Source organism: Myodes glareolus, chromosome 7, assembly GCF_982192425.1.
Source record: "Myodes glareolus chromosome 7, mMyoGla1.1, whole genome shotgun sequence".
In the NCBI taxonomy this organism is placed as follows: domain Eukaryota; kingdom Metazoa; phylum Chordata; class Mammalia; order Rodentia; family Cricetidae; genus Myodes; species Myodes glareolus.
Genome location: NC_142032.1, coordinates 22,408,915 through 22,433,171, shown reverse-complemented (window position 1 = coordinate 22,433,171; position 24,257 = coordinate 22,408,915). Strand labels below are relative to the sequence as shown.

At 37.6% G+C, this 24,257-nt stretch overlaps 1 protein-coding gene across 2 annotated transcripts in view; it reads left to right on the top strand.

Annotated features, from left to right (window-relative positions):
- LOC125412199 (cytochrome P450 2C54-like) overlaps positions 1-24,257 on the top strand; it is a 76,000-nt gene that overhangs the window by 42,303 nt on the left and 9,440 nt on the right. Inside the window, exon 4 of one of the 2 annotated variants that reach the window (XR_015003294.2) lies at positions 22,266-22,518. Coding sequence is in view for 1 of the 2 variants with exons in the window: in XM_085693858.2 (XP_085549984.1) it covers positions 22,266-22,340 (75 nt within the window). In the remaining variant the exon portion in view is untranslated. Of the gene's footprint in view, positions 1-22,265; positions 22,519-24,257 lie in introns of those variants that run through there. The other variant, XM_085693858.2, reaches the window with a different exon arrangement.

The following is a 24,257-nucleotide window of genomic DNA, read 5'->3' as shown; positions in this document are numbered from 1 at the left end:
CACCTCAGACACTTTCTTAGACTTTCCAAACCTGCCTAGATTTTAAACTTTTCCTTTCAAACTCCTCATTTGGCAGGCACACAAGTGTTTCATTGCTGAGAGCAGTCTTGCTATTAAGTTCCTTTGAACAAAAAAAAAACAGTATAAAGTTAAAATGAAACCTCTTTTGTGCTTTTCTCTCTTTTCAGAGTCTGGTAGCAAGGTTAATAGTGTCTTTCTTGATTGGAAAGTAGTAGCTCTGGGAAAGTGAGTCAGGGGTTGGACTTTTAAGAATGAATATAACTGAAAAGCCATCTGAAACCTTGGTGGAGGAGCAGGTATATTACCTGCTGTTAAACTGACAATGTTATCATCACTTTAGTCATTAATGTTACCAGAGACTGAGAAGGATATACTATAGCCAGAAATATAGTTCAAATTGCCTATCTGCCAATCAAAATGGAAGAGATGAAGCCATTGCTAAGACTCCTGTGGTCTCTATTAATTATTTGGGGTCAGTAGATCTTCAGCTGTCATACATGACAGTATTAAATTTTCTGCCAGATCAAAGTCTGGGGGATTTTCCTGAAGAGGAGGAACTTGGGGGACAGACCTTACTTTGACCAGGAAGAGTAGGACTATCAACCCCAAAATGTCCAGTATGTGGAGTCCTGGCAGCAGGTGAGACATGTGGGAATTTATCCCAGTGCTTAATATTATCACAATTCAAGAGAAGTTGTTGTGCCCCATTATTTCTTTGGAGACCTTGATGTCACCATTAGGAGCTTGGGTCTCTTTCTGTCGTACTGAGCTTTTTTAATCATACAATTTAAAGACTATTTTCAACATATCTCTGAAAAGATTTTAGGACCATTATCTCTTAAATATGTGTAAACTAAGCAAGCTTTGACTGTTTTTAATTACCTGCTTTAGGCTTGACTTTGAAAACAAACAAAGTTGGCAATGCTTATTATTGTAATTAATTACACTAGTACTTAGGATGGTGACAAATACAGTTCCGAACACATCCAACAATTTGGTAATTTATAAGGTGACTGACTATAAACTTACAAGCCTTAATTATATTTAACAGGATATAATAAATTACGAGTTTTTCTTTTTCCTTTTTATAAAATTAGGACTTTAATGTTTATCCCTGTTAGATTTATACTTAAAAATAACAATTATGAATTGAAGATATTTTAGTAGCAATAAAAGTGTTTTATCATAAAGTCAACAGGGCAACTGGAAATATATCTGATCCTTTTACAGTGTACCATCATAGACTAACAGAGGTTTTTGTATGACATAGTTTATTCGAAATAGCTAAAGCTTTACAAAGTAAACAAACACAAAGAAGATAGAGAAATATTACTGTGAACCTGAATAGTTATTAGAAATTGTAGACATTATTTACAAAATATACCTTGTTTATCAAACATATGTGGTAAATTACCTACATTTTCAAGGACCCAGTGTTAAAAAGTTAACAAAGGCATAAGTAATACTGTGTAAGTCTCTAATTCAGCTTTTGTTAACCTGAGCCAGTCTTTATAACCTTAAATTTTTATCATTATATAAAATCCATACCAATATAAAATACCTTTGAGACATGTGGTTGTTTCCTTAGTCTTAGAAAGAGATATAATGATAAGCAGAGATTTCATTAGGACAAAGAAGATTCATAATTGCTGCTTTATGAATTTGTGGTCATCTTCATATAGTGAAGTTACATGGCTTGTACTCTTTAATTTAAGAAAATTGGCTGTCAGTCATGTGTCTTCTTGCATCTTGATATGGTTGTTAGACAAGATGGAGGAGTACTACATGTATGCTATTTAAAAACATGTTTTACTAAACAGTATTTAAATCTAAGTTACATATACAATATATTCTAGACAAGAGTTAAGTCACATATATATGATGTCATAGAAAATTTAAATTACCTATGTAAAGATTTTAATTATATATTATTTTTTTCTAATTTTAAGACAAAATTATATTACATATTTTACAGATTTTTAAAACATATCCAATGAACTTGCAAATACTGAGTGTACAGAGACAGGTATAATTTTTGAGAAATTGGAAACCAGCTGCACTAATTTCCCGCTACAAATCTGTACTGCGAAGATGTTGTTTGAGCCAGGGAGGAGAAAGAGTCAAAAATTAAAATTCCACTGGTGGAAATTTCTATTAGTTTTATGAGGAATATGTGTGAGCAGAAGCTGTGACGCGCAGGAAGAACTGAGAGACAGTGCAGTGGAACTGAAAGCTAGAATAGAGCAGGGATGAAAGGAAACTTTAAGTGTGTTTTGTAGAGAGAATTAGGAGAGTGTAGAAGGCAAAAGCCAAGAGATGAAAGTAGAAAGTTTCCCAGTAGGTGGGCTGCCTTCTGGCATAGAAGTCTGCAGGAGACAGAAAGACACTCATGACATAGACATGGTGAGGAATTGGTAAGGGACAAGGAGGAACATGCAGGACTTCCACTAGAGAGATGTGACCAATATCATAGAATCCATGAAGGGTGTAAAGAAGATACAGGAACTCCAGCAGGGTATAAGAGACAGGAAAGACAATGTCATAGAAACCCAGAAGAATTCAGGGAGCTGTAGTACTTAGCTGGCCTCTCCTAAGGAAAGGCAAAGAAATTTGCAATGTAGAGGCTGAGAACGGCACAAGAAAGAAATAAAACAAGTGGCTAGAGGAGGAGAGGGGACAGAGCAGGAGAAAAAAATAGCTATCTACATGGGGTTAGCAGGCAAGAGGCATAGCAGGCTGCAGGAGCCAGACAAACACACAGATGCTCATGTGAAGGGCAAAGCAGGCCAGAGCCAAGAGAGATAAATAGTTAGAAATCAAGTCGAGGGAAGAGACAAAGCAGCTGAAGACTGGAACTCTGGTATTTGAAATCAAATATTGAGGGAGGCAGAAGCAGCTGACACAAACGATCTTTCCATACTGTAGGAGAAATCAATCAGCAGCTTGGTCTCGAGTAGTTGAGTTCATTTGGAAGAGAACTAATTTATAACATTCTCATGATGTTGGAACCAAACAAATGAATGCAATAAATGAAAACAGGGGGATAGGATTATTCCTAGGTACAATGAAGGAGAAATGATATGGTAAACTGGAGGGATAATATAATCAGAGGTAGGAATATCTGGGATGATCCAGAGTAAATACAGACTGAAATCCTGCGAGGAAATCGGGGTGAGGGAACAGAGAAGCTCTAGAGCAGCTTCCTACCAAAAAGAGAAACCTGATCAAGAAGCTGACAAAGAGGGTAGCCAAAAAAAAAGAAATAGATAACCAAAATGCCTGGATTATAAGGGGAAAGGCATTTGGGAAACAAGAAAATCAGACAGAAGACTTAGACATAGGAATTTTTGACCCTTGGCTATAGAAAGTGCTTCTGGAAGAAGCAGAGGGACTCACCAGCCAGGCAGGACCATTTGTCAGGTGAGAACAAGTTGCAATTGGCCTACTTCTTTATTTTCTTCCCCACCTCCAGCTCTGACTACCTTTTAGCAACAGAGCTACAAATCCATCAATAGTATCTTAAAGACAGAACATTTACACAAGGAATAGGTAGAATGGATCAGATGAAAACATATCGGGCTTAGTACAGAAAAAAGTGAAATAGAGAATAGGAAGCCTCTTTTTATTCTTTGGCACTCTTATCACTCGCAATATTTGTAAATGTCCTGAACATTGGGATCGAAGGTGACATATTTGGATTCATTATCTAAGAAATCTTGATTCAAGATTTCATTGTAGAACCAAATAAATTTGGGATCCTTCAGGTATGGATGACACCATTCCTTGGGTAAGAAAGAAAAGAAGGTACTAATCCTTAAGTGGAAGGCATACTTAGAACTCAGAGAAGAACAAGAAAGACAAAGTGCTCAATGGAGAATCATCACACTCAGTAGGGGTCAGTTCTAAAAGACAGAGGAGACTAGGTACCTGGTACCCGTGCTTACAAGTGAAGTTAAATGGCAAAAACTGATCATTTGAAGCTTCACCTGAGGGGAAGAATCAAATGTTAGGTCAGTAAAAAGTGTCAAAAGTAGCTTTAGTCCCCATGGCTCAGGGTACCTTTGCCTCCAAGAGTGTTAAATTTTCAAAGATAACTTGTTTAAATTCAGGGAAGTGTTTATGCTGGTCAGACTGGCAGCATACCAATTGCCAGTGTTTGATGGATCACTGAGCAATGAGAAAGCCAGAAGCAGATACATTTTGACTGTGGCAGATGGATGGGGTTTAGTGTGGCTCAGAACCCAGAGGGGAACACATTGCTCAGAAGAGCCAATCCACATCCCTGCACCAGTATAAGCTTATGTAAGAAAGGGTGCTCTGGCAATTGGAAGACAAAGAAATAACACAAAATCACACCATGCCGAAGACCTTATGGAAGAGATTTATTGGGGAAGGTGTAAATGCAAATGGCTTCCACTGAGAAGGCATGGAAATAGAGAGGAGGCTCTGATAGTAGGAGATATGTAGGGGAGTTTAAAGTTTATCCATATGTAAAATATATGACAGTGATGCAGTGGGAATGTGTCATAGGTGTCTTTACTAATGACACTTCACACTGGACTCAGGTGATGATAGCTCTTGAAGGAGGTGGGAGATGGAGAATCATCTGGTTCTGTTATGTTGGTGAATGTGCTTGATTAGCTATATATATATATATGTAAATTTAATTTTAAAATATGTAACCTGAGGACTCTTCCCTGCCCCCACTGTCACTCTTTTGTCTCCTGTGTCCTTGGATTACCAGCTGTCCCTATTTCAGTGCTGAGGAATTCTATCCAGAGGGCTGAGTCTGGGCTATCCAGGGTGGTCTGTCCCAGAAGAGAGCACAGCCTCACCCCTCAGCTTATGCTGCAGGCTCTTCAGAGGTCCACTCAACCCTACCCTGCCACCAAGGTCACCCTTCTATCTCCTGTGTCCTTGGAATACCAACAATCCCTACTTCAGTGCTGAGGAGTTCCATCCAGAGAGGAAGACATGGGCAGGTGCCAAAGCAAGAATTCCTCCAACAACCTGAAAGGCAACATGATATCACCAAAATCCAGGGATCACGAAACTAGAAGATGTGAACACCCTACTCCAGAAGAAATAGAAGAAATCGACTCTAAGCAAAACTTTATGAAAATAATAGAGGAATTTAACAGGAGGTGAAAATCTGCCATAAAGAAAAGGAAGAGAAGTGCAACAAAAAGACTGAAAAATGAATAAAGAAATGGAAGAGAAGTATAACAAAAAGTTCGAGGAAATGAGTAAATCCCTAAATGACACCCTGGGAAAGCAAGAAAAAGCAATCAAACAGGTAATGGAAACAGTTCAAGATTTGAAAACTGAAATGGAGGCAATGAAGAAAACACAAACTGAGGGCCGGCTGGCTATGGAAAATCTAGGTAAATGAACGGAGACTTCAGAAACAAGCATAACCAATAGAATACAAGAGATAGAGGAACGAATCTCATACTCTGAAGGCACCATAGAGAAAATAAACGCGCTGACCAAAGAAAACAGCATATCCAACAAATTCTCATCACAACACATTCAGGAAATGTGGGACACAATAAGAAAACCAAATCTAAGAATAATAGGGGTAGAAAAAGGAGCAAAATTGTAGATCAAAGCCCAGAAAATTTATTCAACAAAATTATAGAAGAAAACTTCCCCAACCTAAAGAACGATATCCCCATGAAGGTTCAAGAAGCATACAGTACACTGAACAGACTGGATCAAAAAAACACTTCCCCTCGCGATATAATAATCAAAACACAAAACATTCAGGTTAAAGATAGAATATGAAGAGCTGCAAAGGAAAAAGGTCAAGTAACTTATAAAGGTAAACCTATCAGACTTACGCCGGACTTTTCTATGGAAACCATGAAAGCAAGAAGGTCCTGGATAGAGGTACTGCAGAAACTAAGAGACAATGGATGCAAACCCAGACTACTATACCCAGCCAAGCTATCGTTCGCTATCAACGGAGAAAACAAAATATTCCAGGATAAAAATAAATTTAAACAATTCGTAGCCACAAATCCAGCCTTACAGAAAGAATTAGAAGGAAAATCACAACTCAAGGAATCCAACGTTGCCAATACTGCCTACAATTACTCAGACATCTAAAGACCCTTCACAAGCACAACTCAAAGAAGGAAAACACACACTCAACTACCCCGCCCAAAAAAGAGGAAAATATCCTGAGTCAACAACCACTGATCATTAATATCTCTTAATATCAATGGACTCAATTCACCTATAAAAAGGCACAGATTTAGAGATTAGATACAAAAACATGATCCAACATTCTGCTGCTTACAAGAAACACACCTCAACCACAAAGACAGACACCTACTCAGAGTAAAGGGTTGGGAAAAAGTGTTCCAAGCAAACGGACCTAAGAAACAAGCAGGTGTGGCCATTCTAATATCTAAAAAAATTGACTTCAAACTAAAATCAATTAGAAGAGATGGAGATAGACATTTCATACTCATAGCAGAAACAATTCATCAGGAGGAAGTCTCAATCCTGAATATCTATGCCCCTAATATAAAGGCACCCACTAATGTAAAAGAAACACATTTAGAACTCAAGGCAGTCATCAAACCACACACACTAATAGTAGGAGACTTCAACACACCTCTCTCACCAATAGACAGGTCAATCAGACAGAAACCTAACAGAGAAATAAGAGAATTCTTGGCACTATTGAATCAAATGGACTTAACAGACATCTATATAACAATCCACCCAAATAGGAAAGAATATACCTTCTTCTCTGCAGCTCATGGAACCTTCTCGAAAATTGACCACATACTCGGTAACAAAGCAAACTTCCACAGATACAAAAAAAATATTAGTAACCACCTGTGTCTTGTCAGATCACCATGGATTAAAGTTAGAATTCAAAAACAATACTACCCCCAGGAAGCCAACAAACTCATGGAAGCTGGACAGTCAACTACTGAATCACCCCAGGGTCAAGGAAGAAATAAAGAAATTAAAGTCTTCCTTGAATTTAATGAAAATAAAGACACAACATATTCAAACCTATAGGAGACTATGAAAGCAATGCTAAGAGGAAAGTTCATAGCACTAAGTGCCCAATTAAAGAAAACACAGAAAGCAGACATTGGAGACTTAACAGCACACCTGAAAGCTCTAGAAAAAAAAGAAGCAGCTTCACCCAGGAGGAGTAGAAGACTGGAAATAATCAGACCGAGGGCTGAAATCAACAAAATAGAAACACAGAAAACAATTCAAAGAATCAATGAAACAAAAAGTTGGTTCTTGGAGAACAACAAGATTGACAAACCTTTATCCAAACTAATCAAAGGGCGGAGAGAGAACATGCAAATTAATAAGATCAGAAATGAAAAGGGGGACATAAACACAGACACAGAGGAAATTCAGAGAATCATTAGATCTTACTACAAAAGTCTATATGCCACACAATTGGAAAATGTAAAAGAAATGGACATTTTTTTTTAGTTAAGTACCATGTACCAAAGTTGAACCAAGAACAGGTGAACAATCTAAATAGGCCTGTTAGTCGCAAAGGATTAGAAGCTGTTATTAAAAATCTCCCTACCAAAAAAAGCCCAGGACCAGATGGTTTCAATGCAGAATTCTACCAGAACTTCCAGGAAGAGCTAATACCTATACTCCTTAATGTATTTCACAATATAGAAACAGAAGAGTCATTGCCTAACACCTTTTATGAAGCAACAGTTACTCTGATACCAAAACCACACGAAGGCATAAACAAGACAGAGAATTACAGGCCAATCTCACTCATTAACATCGATGCAAAAATTCTCAATAAAATACTGGCAAACAGAGTCCAAGAACACATTAGAAATATGATCAAGTAGGCTTCATCCCAGAGATGCAGGGCTGGTTCAACATACGCAAACTATCAATGTAATCCATCATATAAATAAACTGAAAGAAAAAAATATGATAATCATTGGATGCTGAAAAAGCATTTGACAAAATTCAACACCCCTTTATGATAAAGTTGTTGGAGAGATTGTGGATACAAGGATAATATCTAAATATAATAAAAGCTATCTACACCAAGCTGACAGCTAACATCAAATTGAATGGAGAGAAACTCAAAGTCATTCCACTAAAATCAGGAACACGACAAGGCTGTCCACTCTCTCCATACCTTTTCAATATAGTGCATGAAGTTCTAGCAATAGCAATAAGACAACACAAGGGGATCAAGGGGATTCAAATTGGAATGGATGAAGTTAAACTTTCATTATTTGCAGATGATATGATATTGTACATAAGCGACCCCAAAAACTCTACCAAAGAACTCCTATAGCTCATAAACATCTTTAGTAATGTGGCAGGATACAAGATCAACTCCGAAAAATCGGTTGCCCTCCTATACACAAAGGATAAAGAAGAAGAGAGGGAAATCAGAGAAACAACACCTTTCATGATAGCCACAAACAACATAAAATATCTTGGGGTAACTCTAACCAAGGAAGTGAAAGAATTATTTGACAAGAACTTTAAGTGTTTGAAGAAATTGGGGGGATACTAGAAAATGAAAAGATCTCCCTTGCTCTTGGATTGGGAGGATCAACATAGTAAAAATGGCAATTCTACCAAAAGCAATCTATAGATTCAATGCAATCCCCATCAAAATCCCATCAAAATTCTCCACAGACTTTGAGAAAAAAAATAATCAAGTATATAGGGAAAAACAAAAAACCCAGGATAGCCGAAACAATCTTATACAATAAAGGAACTTCTGGAGACATTACCATCTCTGACTTCAAACTCTATTACAGAGCAACAGTATTGAAAACAGCTTGGTATTGGCATACAGAACAGAGAAGTTGACCTATGGAATCGAATAGAAGACCCGGATATTAACCCACAAACCTATGAACACCTGATTTTTGACAAGGGAGCTAAAGGTATACAATGGAAGAAGGAAAGCATCTTTAACAAATGGTGTTGGCATAACTGGATGTCAACCTGTAGAAGAATGAAAGTAGATCCATATCTATCACCATGCACAAAACTCAAGTCCAAATGGATTAAAGATATCAACATTAATCTGACCATTTTGCACCTGCTAGAAGGGAAAGTGGGAAGTAGTCCTCCAGAAATAGGCACAGGAGACCACTTCCTAAGTAGAACCCCAGTAGCACAGACAATGAGAGAATCAATGAATAAATGGGACCTCCTGAAACTGAGAAGCTTCTGTAAAGCAAAGGACACCTTCAGTAAGACAAAAAGGCTACCTTCTGACTAGGAGAATATCTTCACCAACCCCTCATCAGACAAAGGTCTGATCTACAAAATATATAAAGAACTCAAGAAAATAGACACAAAAACTCTAATTAACCCAATTAAAAAATGGGGTACTGAACTGAACAGAGAATTCACAACAGATGAACTTCGAATGGCCAAAAGACACTTAAGGTCATGCTCAACATCCTTAGCGATCAGGGAAATGCAAATCAAAACCACTTTGAGATACCATCTTACACCTGTCAGAATAGCCAAACTCAAAAACACCAATGAGAGCCTATGCTTGAGAGGATGTGGAGTGAGGGGAACACTCATCCATAGTTGGTGGGAATGTAAACTTGTGCAGCCACTGTGGAAATCAGTGTGGCAGTTTCTCGGGAAACTGGGAATCAACCTCCCTCAGGACCCAGCAGTTCCACTCTTGGGAATATACCCAAGAGATGCCCTATCATACTACAAAAGCATTTGTTCAACTATGTTCATAGCAGCACTATTTGTAATAGCCAGAACCTGGAAACAACCTTGGTGCCCCTCAATAGAAGACTGGTTAAAGAAGGTGTGGAACATATACACATTAAGCTTTACTCAGCGGTAAAAAACAATGACATCTTGAATTTTGCATGCAAATGGCTGGAAATAGAAAACACTTCACTGAGTGAGGTAACCCAGACCGAAAAAGAGGAATATGGTATGTACTCACTCATAAGTGGATTCTAGCCATAATTAAAGATCTTGGAGCATATAATTCGTGATCTTAGAGAAGGTAAATACGAAGGTGAACCTGACGAAAATCGTATAGTTATTCTCCTGGATATTGGAAGTAGACAAGATTGTCAGGCAACCTAGGGTGCACAGGGGGTGGGGGGTGGAAGTAAGGGGAGATGGTTAGAGAGAAGTAAGAGGGGGAGGATTGGGAATGGCTTGGGGGAATGGGATGGGGGAAGGAGGAAGGAAGGATATGGGAGCAGCGAAGTATATAACTCAACTAAGGGAGCCATTTTAGGGTTTGCAAGAGACTTGATTCTGGAGGGGTTCCCATGCCCAAGGAGAGGTCGCCAGATTGTTCCCTGGGCAGCAGAGGAGAGGGTGCCTGAACTGGCCTTGGCCCATAACCATACTGATGAATATTTTGTATATCACCATAGAACCTTCATCGGGCGATGGATGGAGATAGAGACAGAGACACATATTGGAACACTGGACTTAACTCTCTAGGTCCAAATTAGAAGCAGAAGGAGGGAGAACATAAGCAAGGAAGGCAGGATCAGAGGAAACCTTCATCCAAAGATGGATGGCGATAGAGATGGAGACCCACATTGGAGCACTGGACTGAGCCCCCAAGGTCCAAATGAGGAGCAGAAGGAGGGAGAATGTGAACAAGGGAGTCAGGACCGTGAGGGGTGTGTTCACCCACTGATACAAGGGGACTGATCTAATGAGAACTCACCAAGGCCAGCTGGATGGGGACTGAACGAGCATGTGATCAAACCAGATTCTCTGAATGTGGCTGACATGGGGGCTGACTGAGAAGCCATTGACAATGACACTGACTCTTGTTTCGTCTGTATGTACTGGCTTTTTGGGATCCTAGTCAGTTTGGAAGCCCACCTTCCTAGACCTGGAGGAAGGGGTGAGAAACTTGAACTTCACACAGGGAAAGAAACCCTGACTGCTCTTAGGATTGGAGTGGGAGGAGAAGGGGGGGGAATGGGAGGGTATTGGGAGGAGGGGAGTAATTGGAAATTTTTATAAATAAATAAATAAGTAAATTTAAAAAAAATATGTAACTTGAGGGGGCCTGCTAGTTTGTGGGTTTCTGTCCTGCCCAGTTCCCCCAGCCGGCAATGTCCCAAAAGAAAAATCACACAGAGATCTCTGTAAGTTAGAAAGTTGATTGACCCATTAGGTCAGGCTACTTATTAGCTAACTAGCACATCTTGATTTACCCATTTTTCTGATCTGTTTTAGCCACAGGCTCGGTACCTTTTTCATCAGGGCAGCTCACACCTTGCTGCTTCGGTGATCTGAACAGGAGTGGGAGGAATCAGCTTCCTCTCTCCCAGAATTCTCCCGTTCTCATTGCATCATTTCTACTTCCTGTCTTGTTTTCCCACCTATTCTTCCTGCCTGGCCAATCAGCATTTATTTAAAACATGATAGACATAATACAGATAATTCTTCCACACCAAAAATATGATATGAATTTCAAAAGGAAGTAGGAGGTGTATATATGAAGCTCAGGAGGGAGTAAAGAGAAGGGGCAAATGATGTGATTATAATTTAAAAAAAATAACTCTTTGTTCTCCCATATCCAATCTCACAGATTCAGCCCCACTTCTGTAACAGAACATCTATTGCAGTCATCTCTGACCCTGTAGACCTTTCTTCCAACAGCCATTGCCTATGCATTCACGCCAGATGGTTCCCCTTCTAATCTCCTTCACCCTACTTCTTGCTTTTCTCCATACCTGAGCTCCCATCAGATAACCCCTACTGTAACATGAGGGCTGGCTTGTTGGGGTTTCTGTCCCATCCAGTACCCCACAACCGGCAAGTCCCAAGGAAAATCAATCACACAGAGATCTCTATAAGTTATAAAGCTGATTGGCCCATTAGGTAAGGCTACCTATTAGCTCTTATAACTTATGTTACCCCATGATCCTTATCTACATTAGCACATGGCTCAGTACCTTGTCCAGCGGGGCAGCTTACATCTTTCCTCTTCGGTGGTCTGGGCAGAACTGCAGAGGGAGCTTCCTGCTTCCCAGAATACTCCCAATCTCTTTACTCCACCTCTACTTCCTGTCTGGCTTTTCCACCTATACTGCCTGCCTGGCCAATCAGCATTTTATTAAAATGTGATTGACAGAAAACAGATAATTCTCCCGCACCATTTCCCTCTTTTTTTTTTTTTAAACAAAGGCAAATACCCATAGTCAATTTGTTGGGAATGTGGGCGTAGTATTTCAGGCTACTTCCTGCTGGTTGGGGATGCTGATAATCTTATGGGGTTCTAAAGAAAATTTAGAGTAATAATCAAGTCCTGACTAAAGTATCCTGTGAGTCTCGATCATCTCAGGCAGCAGTCTTGAATCTGTTCTGGATGTAGAATTCAGACATCTGGGCAATCTGTTCCTGTTGGAGATTTCTCAGGTGGCCTTCCTTGATCATACTGGATTTTTCTTAACTCAGAATGAATCCACAACCTCTCATTTTCTGTGGAAACAAAAGCAAAATCTCTTCTCCAAAGTAACATACCTTTTGACTTCAGTTTTGAAGCCAAGGTATTTTCAAAATACCTATCTTGGGTTAGTTCAGCAGCATTTATAAACAAAAGTCTTTTAGCAACAATTACTGCTTGCTCAGCATTCAAACAATTCAAAGAGAGCATAATAGTATACAGTATCAAGATTCTCTGTGTATTTTCCATCTTTACGTGGCTTTATTTCAACATCTATTTCTTTTATTTTTACTTTTACTTTTTGAGACATGTACTCTGTATATCTTTGTCCTGGACTAACTCTGTATACCAGGCTGTCCTTGAACTCACAGAGATCTGCCTGTCTCTGCCTCCCCAGCACTGGGATTAAAGGTGTATATTACCAACACCTTGAACTCACAGAGATCTGTCTGTCTCTGCCTCCCAGGCATTAGGATTAAAGGTGTGTGTTACCACACCTTGAAGTCACAGAGGTCAATCTACCTCTGCCCCTTGAAGTCACAGAGTTCAATCTACCTCTGCCTCCCAGGCATTGGGACTAAAGTTGTATACCACCACACCCTATTTCTCCCTTTCTTTCTTTTTTATTTTTAATGACTTTAACCTTTAGCATGCATATATTTTTAACACCTTGCAAACCAATTAGAGGTTTTCTTCATCTTTGAATCTCTCTTTACTGTATAGCTCTCTTTTTCTGACCACATGAGCCTTTAATTTACAAAGCAATACTGAAAACCGTGGCTTTGATGACTATATCCAGCCCATTCCTTAGCTTTCCAGCCTCATGGCAGAGGTACCGCTGGAGCCATTTTTCTTGCCACAACTCTCTGACACTTCAAGGTCCCTGCCAGCAAGCAAGCTGTAGCATTCTGCTCACAGACCACACTCAGTCAGACAGCCTGCCTGAAAGAGTCAGAGTTTGTCCTGGCAGGACAGCCCAGGAAGCCAGCATTTTAAAACAGTACAGTATTTTTTGTTTTGTTTTGTTTTGTTTTGTTTTTGCTATGGCTGAAAACCGAAAAGCATGCGTTCAGCTTTTCCCAAACATAGTTTAAGTGTTTAGTGGCAGGACCTCTTAAAAGAGCTGCAAAGTTTTGCAGCTAAAGCTGAGTCAGGAAGCCTCTCTTAGATGAGAGCAATTGCTTGCCTGTAGCAAGCAGAGCAGACCCGAGAAATTACTTCTACCAAGAATCTATGCTTTACTCTATTCTTTCCCAAACTTTCTCAGGCTTTCTGTGGATTCAGTTATCCACGTCTGGGCACCATCTGTAACATGAGGGCTGGCTTGTTGGGGTTTCTGTCCCATCTGGTACCCCACAACCAGCAAATCCCAAAAAAAATCAATCACACAGAGATCTCTATAAGTTATAAAGCTGATTGGCCCATTAGGTCAGGCTACCTATTAGCTCTTATAACTTATATTACCCCCATGATCCTTATCTACATTAGCACATGACTCAGTACCTTTTCCAGTGGGGCAGCTTATATCTTTCCTCTCCGGTGGTCTGGACAGAACTGGAGAGGGAGCTTCCTGCTTCCCAGAATACTCCCAGTCTCTTTGCTCCACCTGTACTTCCTGTCTGGCTTTCCTGCCTATACTGCCTGCCTGGCCAATCAGCGTTTTATTAAAATATGATTGACAGAATACAGATAATTCTCCCGCACCACCCTACTATACCAAGAGCATCTGTTCACAGGGCAACAAGTAGGCTGAAGGTGGATCTAAACCTTTTCCTTCTGCTCCTGAGAGTCAGTCTCCCTAGTCTCATTCTCACCTCTATAGAAGAGAACCTGTTGCAGTCTTCCATTGCCCTGTATCCTCCCTCTACTTCCATTTCCTGTGTATTTCCCCAGCTTTTCCATTCTAATCTCCTTCACTGTCCTTGTTTTACCCTAGCTCACAGACCAACCAGGTACTCCTTGATATTGCAAGAGCCTCGCCCCACAGGGCAACAAGTAGACTGAAAGGAGACTTAAACCATTATTTCTGCTCCTGGGATAAAATATCTCAGACTCAGACCCATCTGTGTAGCAAGAAAATTCCTGATGTTTCACTTTCCTCCATAATCCCATCACAGAGAATCATAAATATGTTCTTCCTCAACCTTCTTTCGCTAAGTTCATCCTCTTGTTTCAGCCTCCAACATTCATTGGGAACACAGCAGCTGATCAGGACAGGAATGCAACACCAAGACAAACATCACCTTTGCTAACCAAAGTTTTCTGTGAATGTTCCAGCAGAGCAAACAGCCAAATCAATTATACACAGTCAGCATACTCTCTGAAACTCCTGAGAGAAAATATTAACCAAGCATTTGAACACCTACCCAAAAAAGACAAATCCAGAAACTAGTACCTAAACCTATAATCACCCCAAACCCAGCTTTTAGATGCCAGCATAAGAACACAATTAATATTAGACACAATAAGGTGACTCCTCTGGAGCACAAATATACAGCTACAGCTGGTCCTGAATATTCCAACATTACTGTAGCACAAGAAAAATACCATAAAACAACCAGAGGATAATGATAATTATTTAAAGCAGAAATTGATAAATTCCTTCAAGGAATCCAGGAAAACTTAAATATTGTGTGAATGAATAGATCTATTAAAGAAATCCAGAAAACCACTAACAATTAAAGGAAGTGAACAATAAATCCATTAAAGAAATTTTAAAAAGTATAAACAAACCAAGGAAGGAAATAAATAAAAATGTTCAAAACCTGAAAATGAAAAGAGGATCAATAAGGAACACAAAAGAGAGGAAATACTATATAAGAAAAATTAGAGGTTAAATAGGAACTACAGAGGAAAGTTTCATACACAGAATGAAGAAAATGGAAAGATATCCTCAGATTTTGAAGATAGATTAGAGGAAATGGAAATATTGGTCAAGGAAAACTTGATATCCAAAAACCTTGTAAAACAAATGATCCAGGAAAATATGGGTCACTGATATGGATTCCCATCTGTATGCTGTGAATACCATTGATGAATAAAGGCCTGTTAATAGGGCAGAACTTAAGTAAGAGGAAAAAACTGTTCTGAATGCTGGAGAAAGAAGGAAGAGTCAGGAAAAAGTCATGTAGCCCTGCAGGACACAGATGCGAGAACTTTGCAAGTAAGCCACTGCCAAATGCAGATACACAGATTAATGGAGATGGGTTAAATTAATATGAAAGAGTTAGCAAATAAGAAGCTCGAGCTAATGGGTCAAGCAGTGATTTAATTAGTACAGTAGATTCTGCGTGATTATTTTGGGGTTGAGCAGCTGGAAACAAAACAAGCTGACCTCCCCCAACAAATTTGCACCCACTTGGCCAAGTAAAATCCATGTAAAACCTGAGAAGTCTTCTAGGAATTTTAGATGCTAAAAAACAAAGTTTAGCACATTTTTTTTTTCCAAATGGATTTTGCTTGCTGGAGGCACACTGTAACTCCATTAAAAGGGGTTTTTCTGGTTCAGCAGTAGCAGGAAAAAAAGACAAAAATTTGAAATGCCAGCTTTCTGAGCTGTGCTGCCAGTATGAACTCTGACACTTTCTGGAGGTTCAGCTTTGCAGAATTTAAATGGGGTTTGTGAACAGAGTGCTACAACTTGCTTAAGGACAACACAGACTGACTGTGTGCCTAATAATGGGGCTGTGAGCATGTCTCTCAGAGGCAGCAAACAGCTTCACCATGCTGGACTGGGCGGGGATCAGGCAGTGCCCTATTTCCCCTAGCAATGGTGCTTCTTAAGTTAAAAAGAAAGGCTTAAGCACTTCTGGTAAGAAAAAGATTATTACAGATATGCAATAAAACAACTTTAGAAGGAAAAGATCTCTAAATGTGTTGTGGTATTAGATAAATGTACATAGGCTTGGGAGAAAGACGAAAAATATTATAGAGATTTGAAAAAAGGTAAATGGTTTAAAAAATATAAAACAAACCTTTTGAAGAGACAGAGAACAGACAGCAATATATTAAAGGAGTATAATAGGCCATGTAAAGATAGAAAATACACAGAGAATCTGGATTATGTATACTACTGTGTTTTCTTTGAATATATTCACCGTGAATGAACCAACATATATACTTTAAATGTATTTTGAATCCAAAATGTGGGTATAATAATATGTTGCTTTGAAGAAAATGTTCTTCTTTTGTTCCCACTGAAGATGAGAACCTGTGGAATTTTTCCAGACTAATGTGGTTTGATGGATCAAGACTCCTGAAAGGTCACCTCGAACACCCCTCAAAAAATTACTTTACTCAATAAATAGCAGAAAGAAGTTTGGAGAAGAAGTATGCCCATATTCCCAAATATTGTTTATAAATGTTTGTTTACATATAAAGAGGGATATACTATAGAAATTTACATTGGCATAGATCTTTATTTGCCTTGATATTAATGTTAGTTTATTGATACAAATATAAGGGTGATTTTGTGTGTGTGTATATATATACACATACAAATTCTGCTCTTGATCAAGGTATTGTGACTATGTAGTTCATTTTAAAATGTAATATATTATTAAGAAATAAAGGTTAATTGATAATCATCTAGATTTTCTAGATGTATAAATATGAATTTCATATGGATAGGCTTTCTTCAAACTTTTCAAAAACTAAAGAATATGGCATTTTAAATTTTTCAGAACTTAGGACTTTTAATGGTAATGAGACACATTTGCTTCTGGCAGCATCAATTACTTCAAGAGGAAGATGGGTCTCTAAGAGACTCCTTATGTAGTTTGATAGCTATTTGGGCAAGAAGTTACTCTTCCTTGGACGGCTTAACTGGACATGAGGACCCACAGAAAAATGACTGCTGAACTTGGCTAAAGGTGAGATGGTCCTTTGGGCTTCCTGCTTCATGAAAGAGTCTGCTAGATATTCTACAGGATACAGAAGAAAGTGACTGAAAACTGCCAATATAGGTGGAACTATATTTGAAATTTCTTGCTTCATGGAAAATTCTGATGGATACTATGGGCCTGTAGTCTGGAGATTGGTTTTTCAACATTACAGAAGAACTTTGGATGGCTGTTCAGGCAGTGAGAAGTCCCTGTCAATTATAGAGTTTTGAAAGTTTCTTACAATGTACTTCCTGTTTTCTTAGTTAATATTTTATTCTTCTGGAGTCTATGTTAAAGTTAAAACCTTCCTTTTTATTTCAACAGAAAAGCAGAAAAGAGAAAAACAGACACCAGAATTTGCCAATAAGCCACTGCCAAATGGTGACACACAAATTCATGGAGATGGGTTAAATTAACATGAAAGAGTTAGCCAATATGAAGCTAGAGCAAATGGGCCAAGCAGTGTTTTAAATAATATATTTTCTGGGTGATTCTTTCTGGAATCTGAGAAGTCAGGAACAAACAAGTGGACCTTATTACGATAGGTCATTGTTAAAAGACAAACATAAGAATAATGAGGAAAATGGAAAGAGAAGAAGCCTACCTCAAAAGTTCAAAAAATCTTTGCAACAAAATTATATGAAAGAATTTTCTTAACCCAAAGAAGGAAATGCTTATGAAGATACAAAAAGGGTATTGAACAACAAATAAATTCAACCAGAAAAAATGTACCCTCACCACATAACAACAACAACAACAACAACAACAACAATAATAATAATAATAATAATAATAATAATAATTAGCCTCAAAGTACAGAACCAAGAAAAATTATTAAAAGTTGGAATGGAAAAGGAAAAATAAACATAAAAAGGCAGAATTAGTAGAATGACAACGAATTCTCAATGGAGTCTCTAAAAGCAGAACAGGCCTGGAATGAAGTGTTGCAGACACTCAGAGTCCTAAAATGACAGACTTGATTATTATACTTAGAAAAATTATCAATCACATTATGTGTAGAAAGCAAGACATACTATGATTAAGACAAACTAAAAATATCTATCTCCATGTATAAACCTACATAAAGGTACCATGAAAAAAACTTTCAATTTAAGGAGATTATAGCAAGAACCTGGAAACAAGCTAGATATCAATCAATCAAAGAATGGATAAAGAAAAATATGGTACAGTTACACAATGGAATGTTACTCAGCAGTAAAAAACATTGACATCTTGAAATTTTCATGCAAATGGATGGAACTAGAGAAATACATCCTGAATGAGATAATCCAGACCCAGAAAGAGGAACACAGCATTATTCACTCATAAGTGGATATTAGATGTAAAACAAAAGATAATGAGCTTATAGTCCACAACCCTAAAGAAGCTAGGTATCAAGGAGAACATAAGAGAAACATATGAAGATCTCCATGGGAAGGAAAAATAGACAAGATCTCCTGAGATAATCGGGGGCAGAGTGGTTGGAGAAGGTAGGATAGAAGGAAAGGAGGAGGGAGAAGTAAACAGAGGAGGACAACTTGAGGGAACAGTATTGTCGAGATGAGGAAAGAACAGAGAGGGAGAGCAAGGAAAGAGATAAATTGATTGATGGAGCCATTGTGGGGCTATCAAGAATCCTGGCACTAGAGAAATTCCCAGGAATGCACAAAGGTGACTCCAGCTAATACCCTAGGCAATTGTGGAGAGGGTGTCTGAGCAGACCTCGCCTGTAGTCAGATTGAAGACTATCTTAAATGTCATCATTGAATCTTCCTTTAGCAAATAATGGAAGCAGATGCAGGGATCTGCTGCAGAACACTGGGCAGAGCTCCCAAAGTCTAGTCAAAAGAGAGGGAGGAGTAATTTATGAACAAAGGCATCAAGAACATGATGGGGACATCCGCTGAAATAGCTTGTCGAGCTAATGGTAGCTCACCGACTCTGGCCTGACAGTAGAGGAACCAGCATAAGATCAAACTAGATCCTCTGAATGTGGGTAACAGTTGTATGGCTGGGGAAGACTGTGGGGCCACTGGCAGTAGGACCAGGATTTATCTCTACTGCTCATACTTACTGTATGGTACCCGTTCTTTTTGCAGGAGCCTAGATATTGTGGGGAAGACCTTGGTTCTGCCTCAAAGCAATATACTAGACTTTGTTAACTTCCCATGGGAAGCCTTGCCCACTCTGAGGACTGGATGGGGAGAGTGGTGGAAGAAAGGTGAAGGGAGCTGGAAGAGGGTAGGGAGAACAAACATGCATTGGTAGTTAAATGAGAAAATATACTTTTTGAAAATTAATTAATTAGTTAATTAGAGTGGAAAAGAATGTGGAGTGTGTGAGAAATTGTTTTTCCCAAGAAGAGTTTCACATATTGGTGTAGCAAATACCAAATATTTAGTCCCAGAAACTTACATAAAAACAACATTAAACAGAATTAATGTACTGTTTTATATCTTTTGAAACACATATTATATACAAGTAAGGATGTCACAACCATTAATAAAGAAGGAAGATACAAATTTGGAGGATATCACTATGTTACCAATAGAATTTTATGTGTGCACACAATGAAGAATGAAATCATGTAAGTTGTGAACAGTACATGAAACTAAAAATCATCATATATAAAAAAGTACTCTAAAATTAAAAAGACATAAATTATGTTGTCCCTTTCATTTATATAAACTAAAACATGCAAATATATATATATTGTATATTTATAACTTTCATAGTATGTTGCGAAAAAAGGAGGGTTGATGTTATTCTTAGTTTCCAACTGGAATTCATCTAGAATTAAATTATATTCCAAAAATGGAGAGCATAACAATGAGAGATTTTTTTGCTAATTTGAAATGGAAAGATATTCTTATGATCTTTGTCTTGGGTCAGTAACTTACATGCCTTTAATCTGGATATTGAACCAGGAAGACATACTTGAATACCAGCCATAGCTTCTGCTGTATATGTGTGTGTATGCATATGTATATACACAAATATGTGTGTGTTTATGAATTTAAACAATAACTTTTATATATATCATATATATTTATATATAATAATGAAAGAAAAAAAGATGCCATAGATTAAAAAGATAACTATACAAAAAATGAAATACAATAATTGAAGCATTTGAATGAGAAAAGGTAAGTAGAAAATGATATGATTACAGAAAAATCTCAAAATAAAATTGTTTTCAGGTAATATTTTATTTTTCTAGGGTTTGTTTCTCTGAAAGATGTTTATAACTAAATAGTTGTACCTTTTTCTTTATCTTCAAATTCAGAAGAGAAGCTTGCAAACAAGATGTAAATTTATAAGGATGAGAGAAAGAAAAGTTTAGGTTCTTTATCTAAGAAACTATGTTAGTATAAAAGGATATTTTTAGGATGACAAAGGTTATGATAGAAAGTGGTTTAGGTGTAAAACTTTGGACTCACCAGGATAGGACAGGTAATAGAATACTTTCTCCAAATTTTCAAATACTAAAGAACTTGAGACCTTGTGAATGAAATTCTTACATGATAATTTATCTTATGGTAAGTTGATTTGCTGTGGTAGAGTTAAAACTTTTCTTTTTATTTAGACAAATATAGGGAAGTGTTTTAGGATATTTGGCCATACTGTGAAACTCCAAATGTGTGTTGATAAAATTCACCTTTGGACAGGGGCTGAGCAAGTGTCTCGTTGACAGGAAGTATCATAGAAAGGACAGAAGATTCGAAATAAGGATAAGGAGATACACAGAAAGGAGAAGGAAGTCAATGAGAGATTTACCTCATCTTTCATTTGGGATGTCTGAGACATCTTGTTTGGTGTCTGGCCCAAAAGGAACCTTAGTTGGTTGATTATTAGTTTCTCTGATCTAGGAGGATTTTAACTCCACATCTGACTCCTGAGTCTTTACTGGTACAAATTGATAGGGAATGAGATAAAACCTACATGTGACAACCACACTCTAGGCAGTTCCAGAGATATGAGAATTCCCACTAGGCCATGTTGAAATAATTCTTCTGATATACAAGCAACTTCAATACTTTTCTCTACTCATTGAGTGGTGTGGAAAGTCCTTTTGTATATGTGTTGCTTTTATTGGTTATTAAAGAAGTTGTTTTCAGTCAATGGCTTAACAGAATATAGCCACGCTAAAAGATGATAGATAGATAGATAGATAGATAGATAGATAGATAGATAGATAGATAGATAGATGGACACAGAGAGAGAGTAGAAAGTAACAGGGTATCAGGGAGAAGTCATGTAGCTGCCACTGGAGACAGATGCCTCTGCTGGAGCCTATTGGATCTCTGCCAGTAGGCCCCGTGGTGATGAACAGATTAATAGAAATGGGTTAATTTAAGATATAAGAATTTGTCAGAAATACAATTAAGGTATTGGCCAAACATTATTTCAATCAATACAGATTTCTGTGTGGTTATTCTGGGTCTGAGCAGCCAGGAAACAAACAAGCAGTCTTACATTAGCATAGGTTAATACATAGCCATCTATGTATTATGTAAGTCAAGCTTATTATTTATTATGTATGTAAGTCAAGCTTGTACTCATGTTAGTTAGATTTTCTAGATATGTAGAGATATATTTCAGTTAATAGGTATTTTTCAAATCTTTCAGAGACCTAAGAATATGGCATTTAAAATGTTTAAAAGCTTAAGACTTTTTATGACAGTGAGACTCATTCTTTTCTGGCAGCACCAAGCTACATCAAGAGGATGATGGCCATTAAAGAGGCTCCTTATGGAGTTAGGTGACCATTTGGTGGATATGGACTGATAAGTGAATCTATGATGATCAGGAGGAAGTAAATAGAATCTCAATGCACTGGACAAAATTAATAGAATTAATGAAAGTAATTTTAAGGATACTAACTCTCTAAAAGAAACTTATTGCTTGCATTCTAGGAGACAAACCATCTCTGCAGATCTTCATCACAGAATTAAAGGATGGACTGAGAAACAACAACCATTTCTCTAGTGGTAAATGATGAGGTTTTTAATGAATCATACTGAGCTTATTTTGACCAAAATAATGTGTGTAAATTTTGGGAATTTTATAGCAATATAAGTCAGTTAGAAAGCAGTGCTTGCTGTATTATAAATAAAGTAAATAGCCAAGAATTTGGCTCACTAATGTTAAATGATTTACAAAATGAAACTCTTGTGAAATTCATGTGGCAAAAATTTGGACATTTACTAGATCCATGTTTATTTGGACTGGCATGAGTAAGGTCAATATTGAATGTTATGACAAAATTGGTAGGAACTGACTGTAACAATTAAGTGGAATGTTTCTGTGCAGATAAAGATGTGAAGTTCAAGTGGTATGGCCTCGAGCCCTACTCTTCCTATCACCAGAAGGCTCTAGTTTTATTAGGAATTCAAATTTCCATCTCCCAAGTTTTAATTCACAAATTGGATTAATATTTTCTTAGTAAAGAAAGTGGGTCCACTGTAAATAAATAAATGAGTGAGGATTAACAGAACCAGTTTAGGAATGAATGATAAAATGGACTTATCAGATATCTATAGAACATTCCACCCAAATAGGAAAGAATATACCTTCTTCTCTGCAGCTTATGGAACCTTCTTGAAAATTAATCATATACTCGGTAACAATGCAAACTTCCACAGATACAAAAAAATATTAGTAACCACCTGTGCTTTGTCAGATCATGAAGGATAAAGTTAGAATTTAACAATAATTCTACACCCAGAAAGTCTACAAACTCATGGAAACTGAACAGTCAACTACTGATCCACCCCAGGGTCAGGGAAGAAATTAAAAAAAAGTTAAAGTCTTCCTTGAATTCAACAAAAATAAAGACACAACATACCCAAACCTATGGGACACTATGAAAGCAGTGCTAAGAGAAAAGTTCATAGCTCTAAGTGCCCACATGAAAAAAATGGAGAAAGCTCACATTAGAGACTTAACTGCACAGCTGAAAGCTCTAGAAAATAATAAGCAGACTCACCCAGGAGGAATAGAAGACTAGAAATAATCAAAATGAGGGCAGAAATCAACAAAATAGAAACAGAAAACAATCTGAAGAATCAATGAAACAAAGATCTGATTGTTTGAGAAAGTCAACAAGATTGACAAACCTTTATCCAAACTAATCAAAAGGCAGAGAGAGAACATGCAAATTAACAAGATCAGAAATGAAAAGGGGGACATAACAACAGACACTGAGGTAATTCAGAGAATCATTAGGTCTTACTTCAAAAGCTTATATGCCACAAAGTTGGAAAATGTAAAAGAAATGGACTTGATTTTAGATAAGTACCACTTACCAAAGTTAAATCAAAACCAGGTGAACAATTTAAATAGACCGATAAGTCGTGAGGAAATAGAAGCTATCATAAAAATAAAACTCCCAACCAAAAAAAGCCCAGAACCAGATGGTTTTAATGCAGAACTTTGTCAGAACTTTCAAGAAAAGCTGATACATATACTGCTTAATGTGGTTAACATAGTAGAATCAGAAGAGTCATGGCCAAACCCTTTTTATAAAGATACAGTCACGCTGATTTCTAAACCACACAAAGACCCAACCAAGAAAGAGAATTACAGACCAATCTCACGTATGAACATCGATGCAAAAATTCTCAATAAAATTCTGGCAAACAGAATCCAAGAACACATTAAAAAACTATCCATTATGATCCAGTAGGGTTCATCCCTAAAGGAAGGGCTGGTTCAACATACAAAATCTATCAATGTAATCCAGCATATAAATAAACTGAATGAGAAAAACATATGATAGCTTCATTAGATGCTGAAAAAGTATTTGACAAAATTCAATACCACTTCTGATAAAGGTCTTAGAGAGTGTAGCAATACAAGGATCATATCTATATATAATAAAAGCAATATACAGCAAACTAACATCT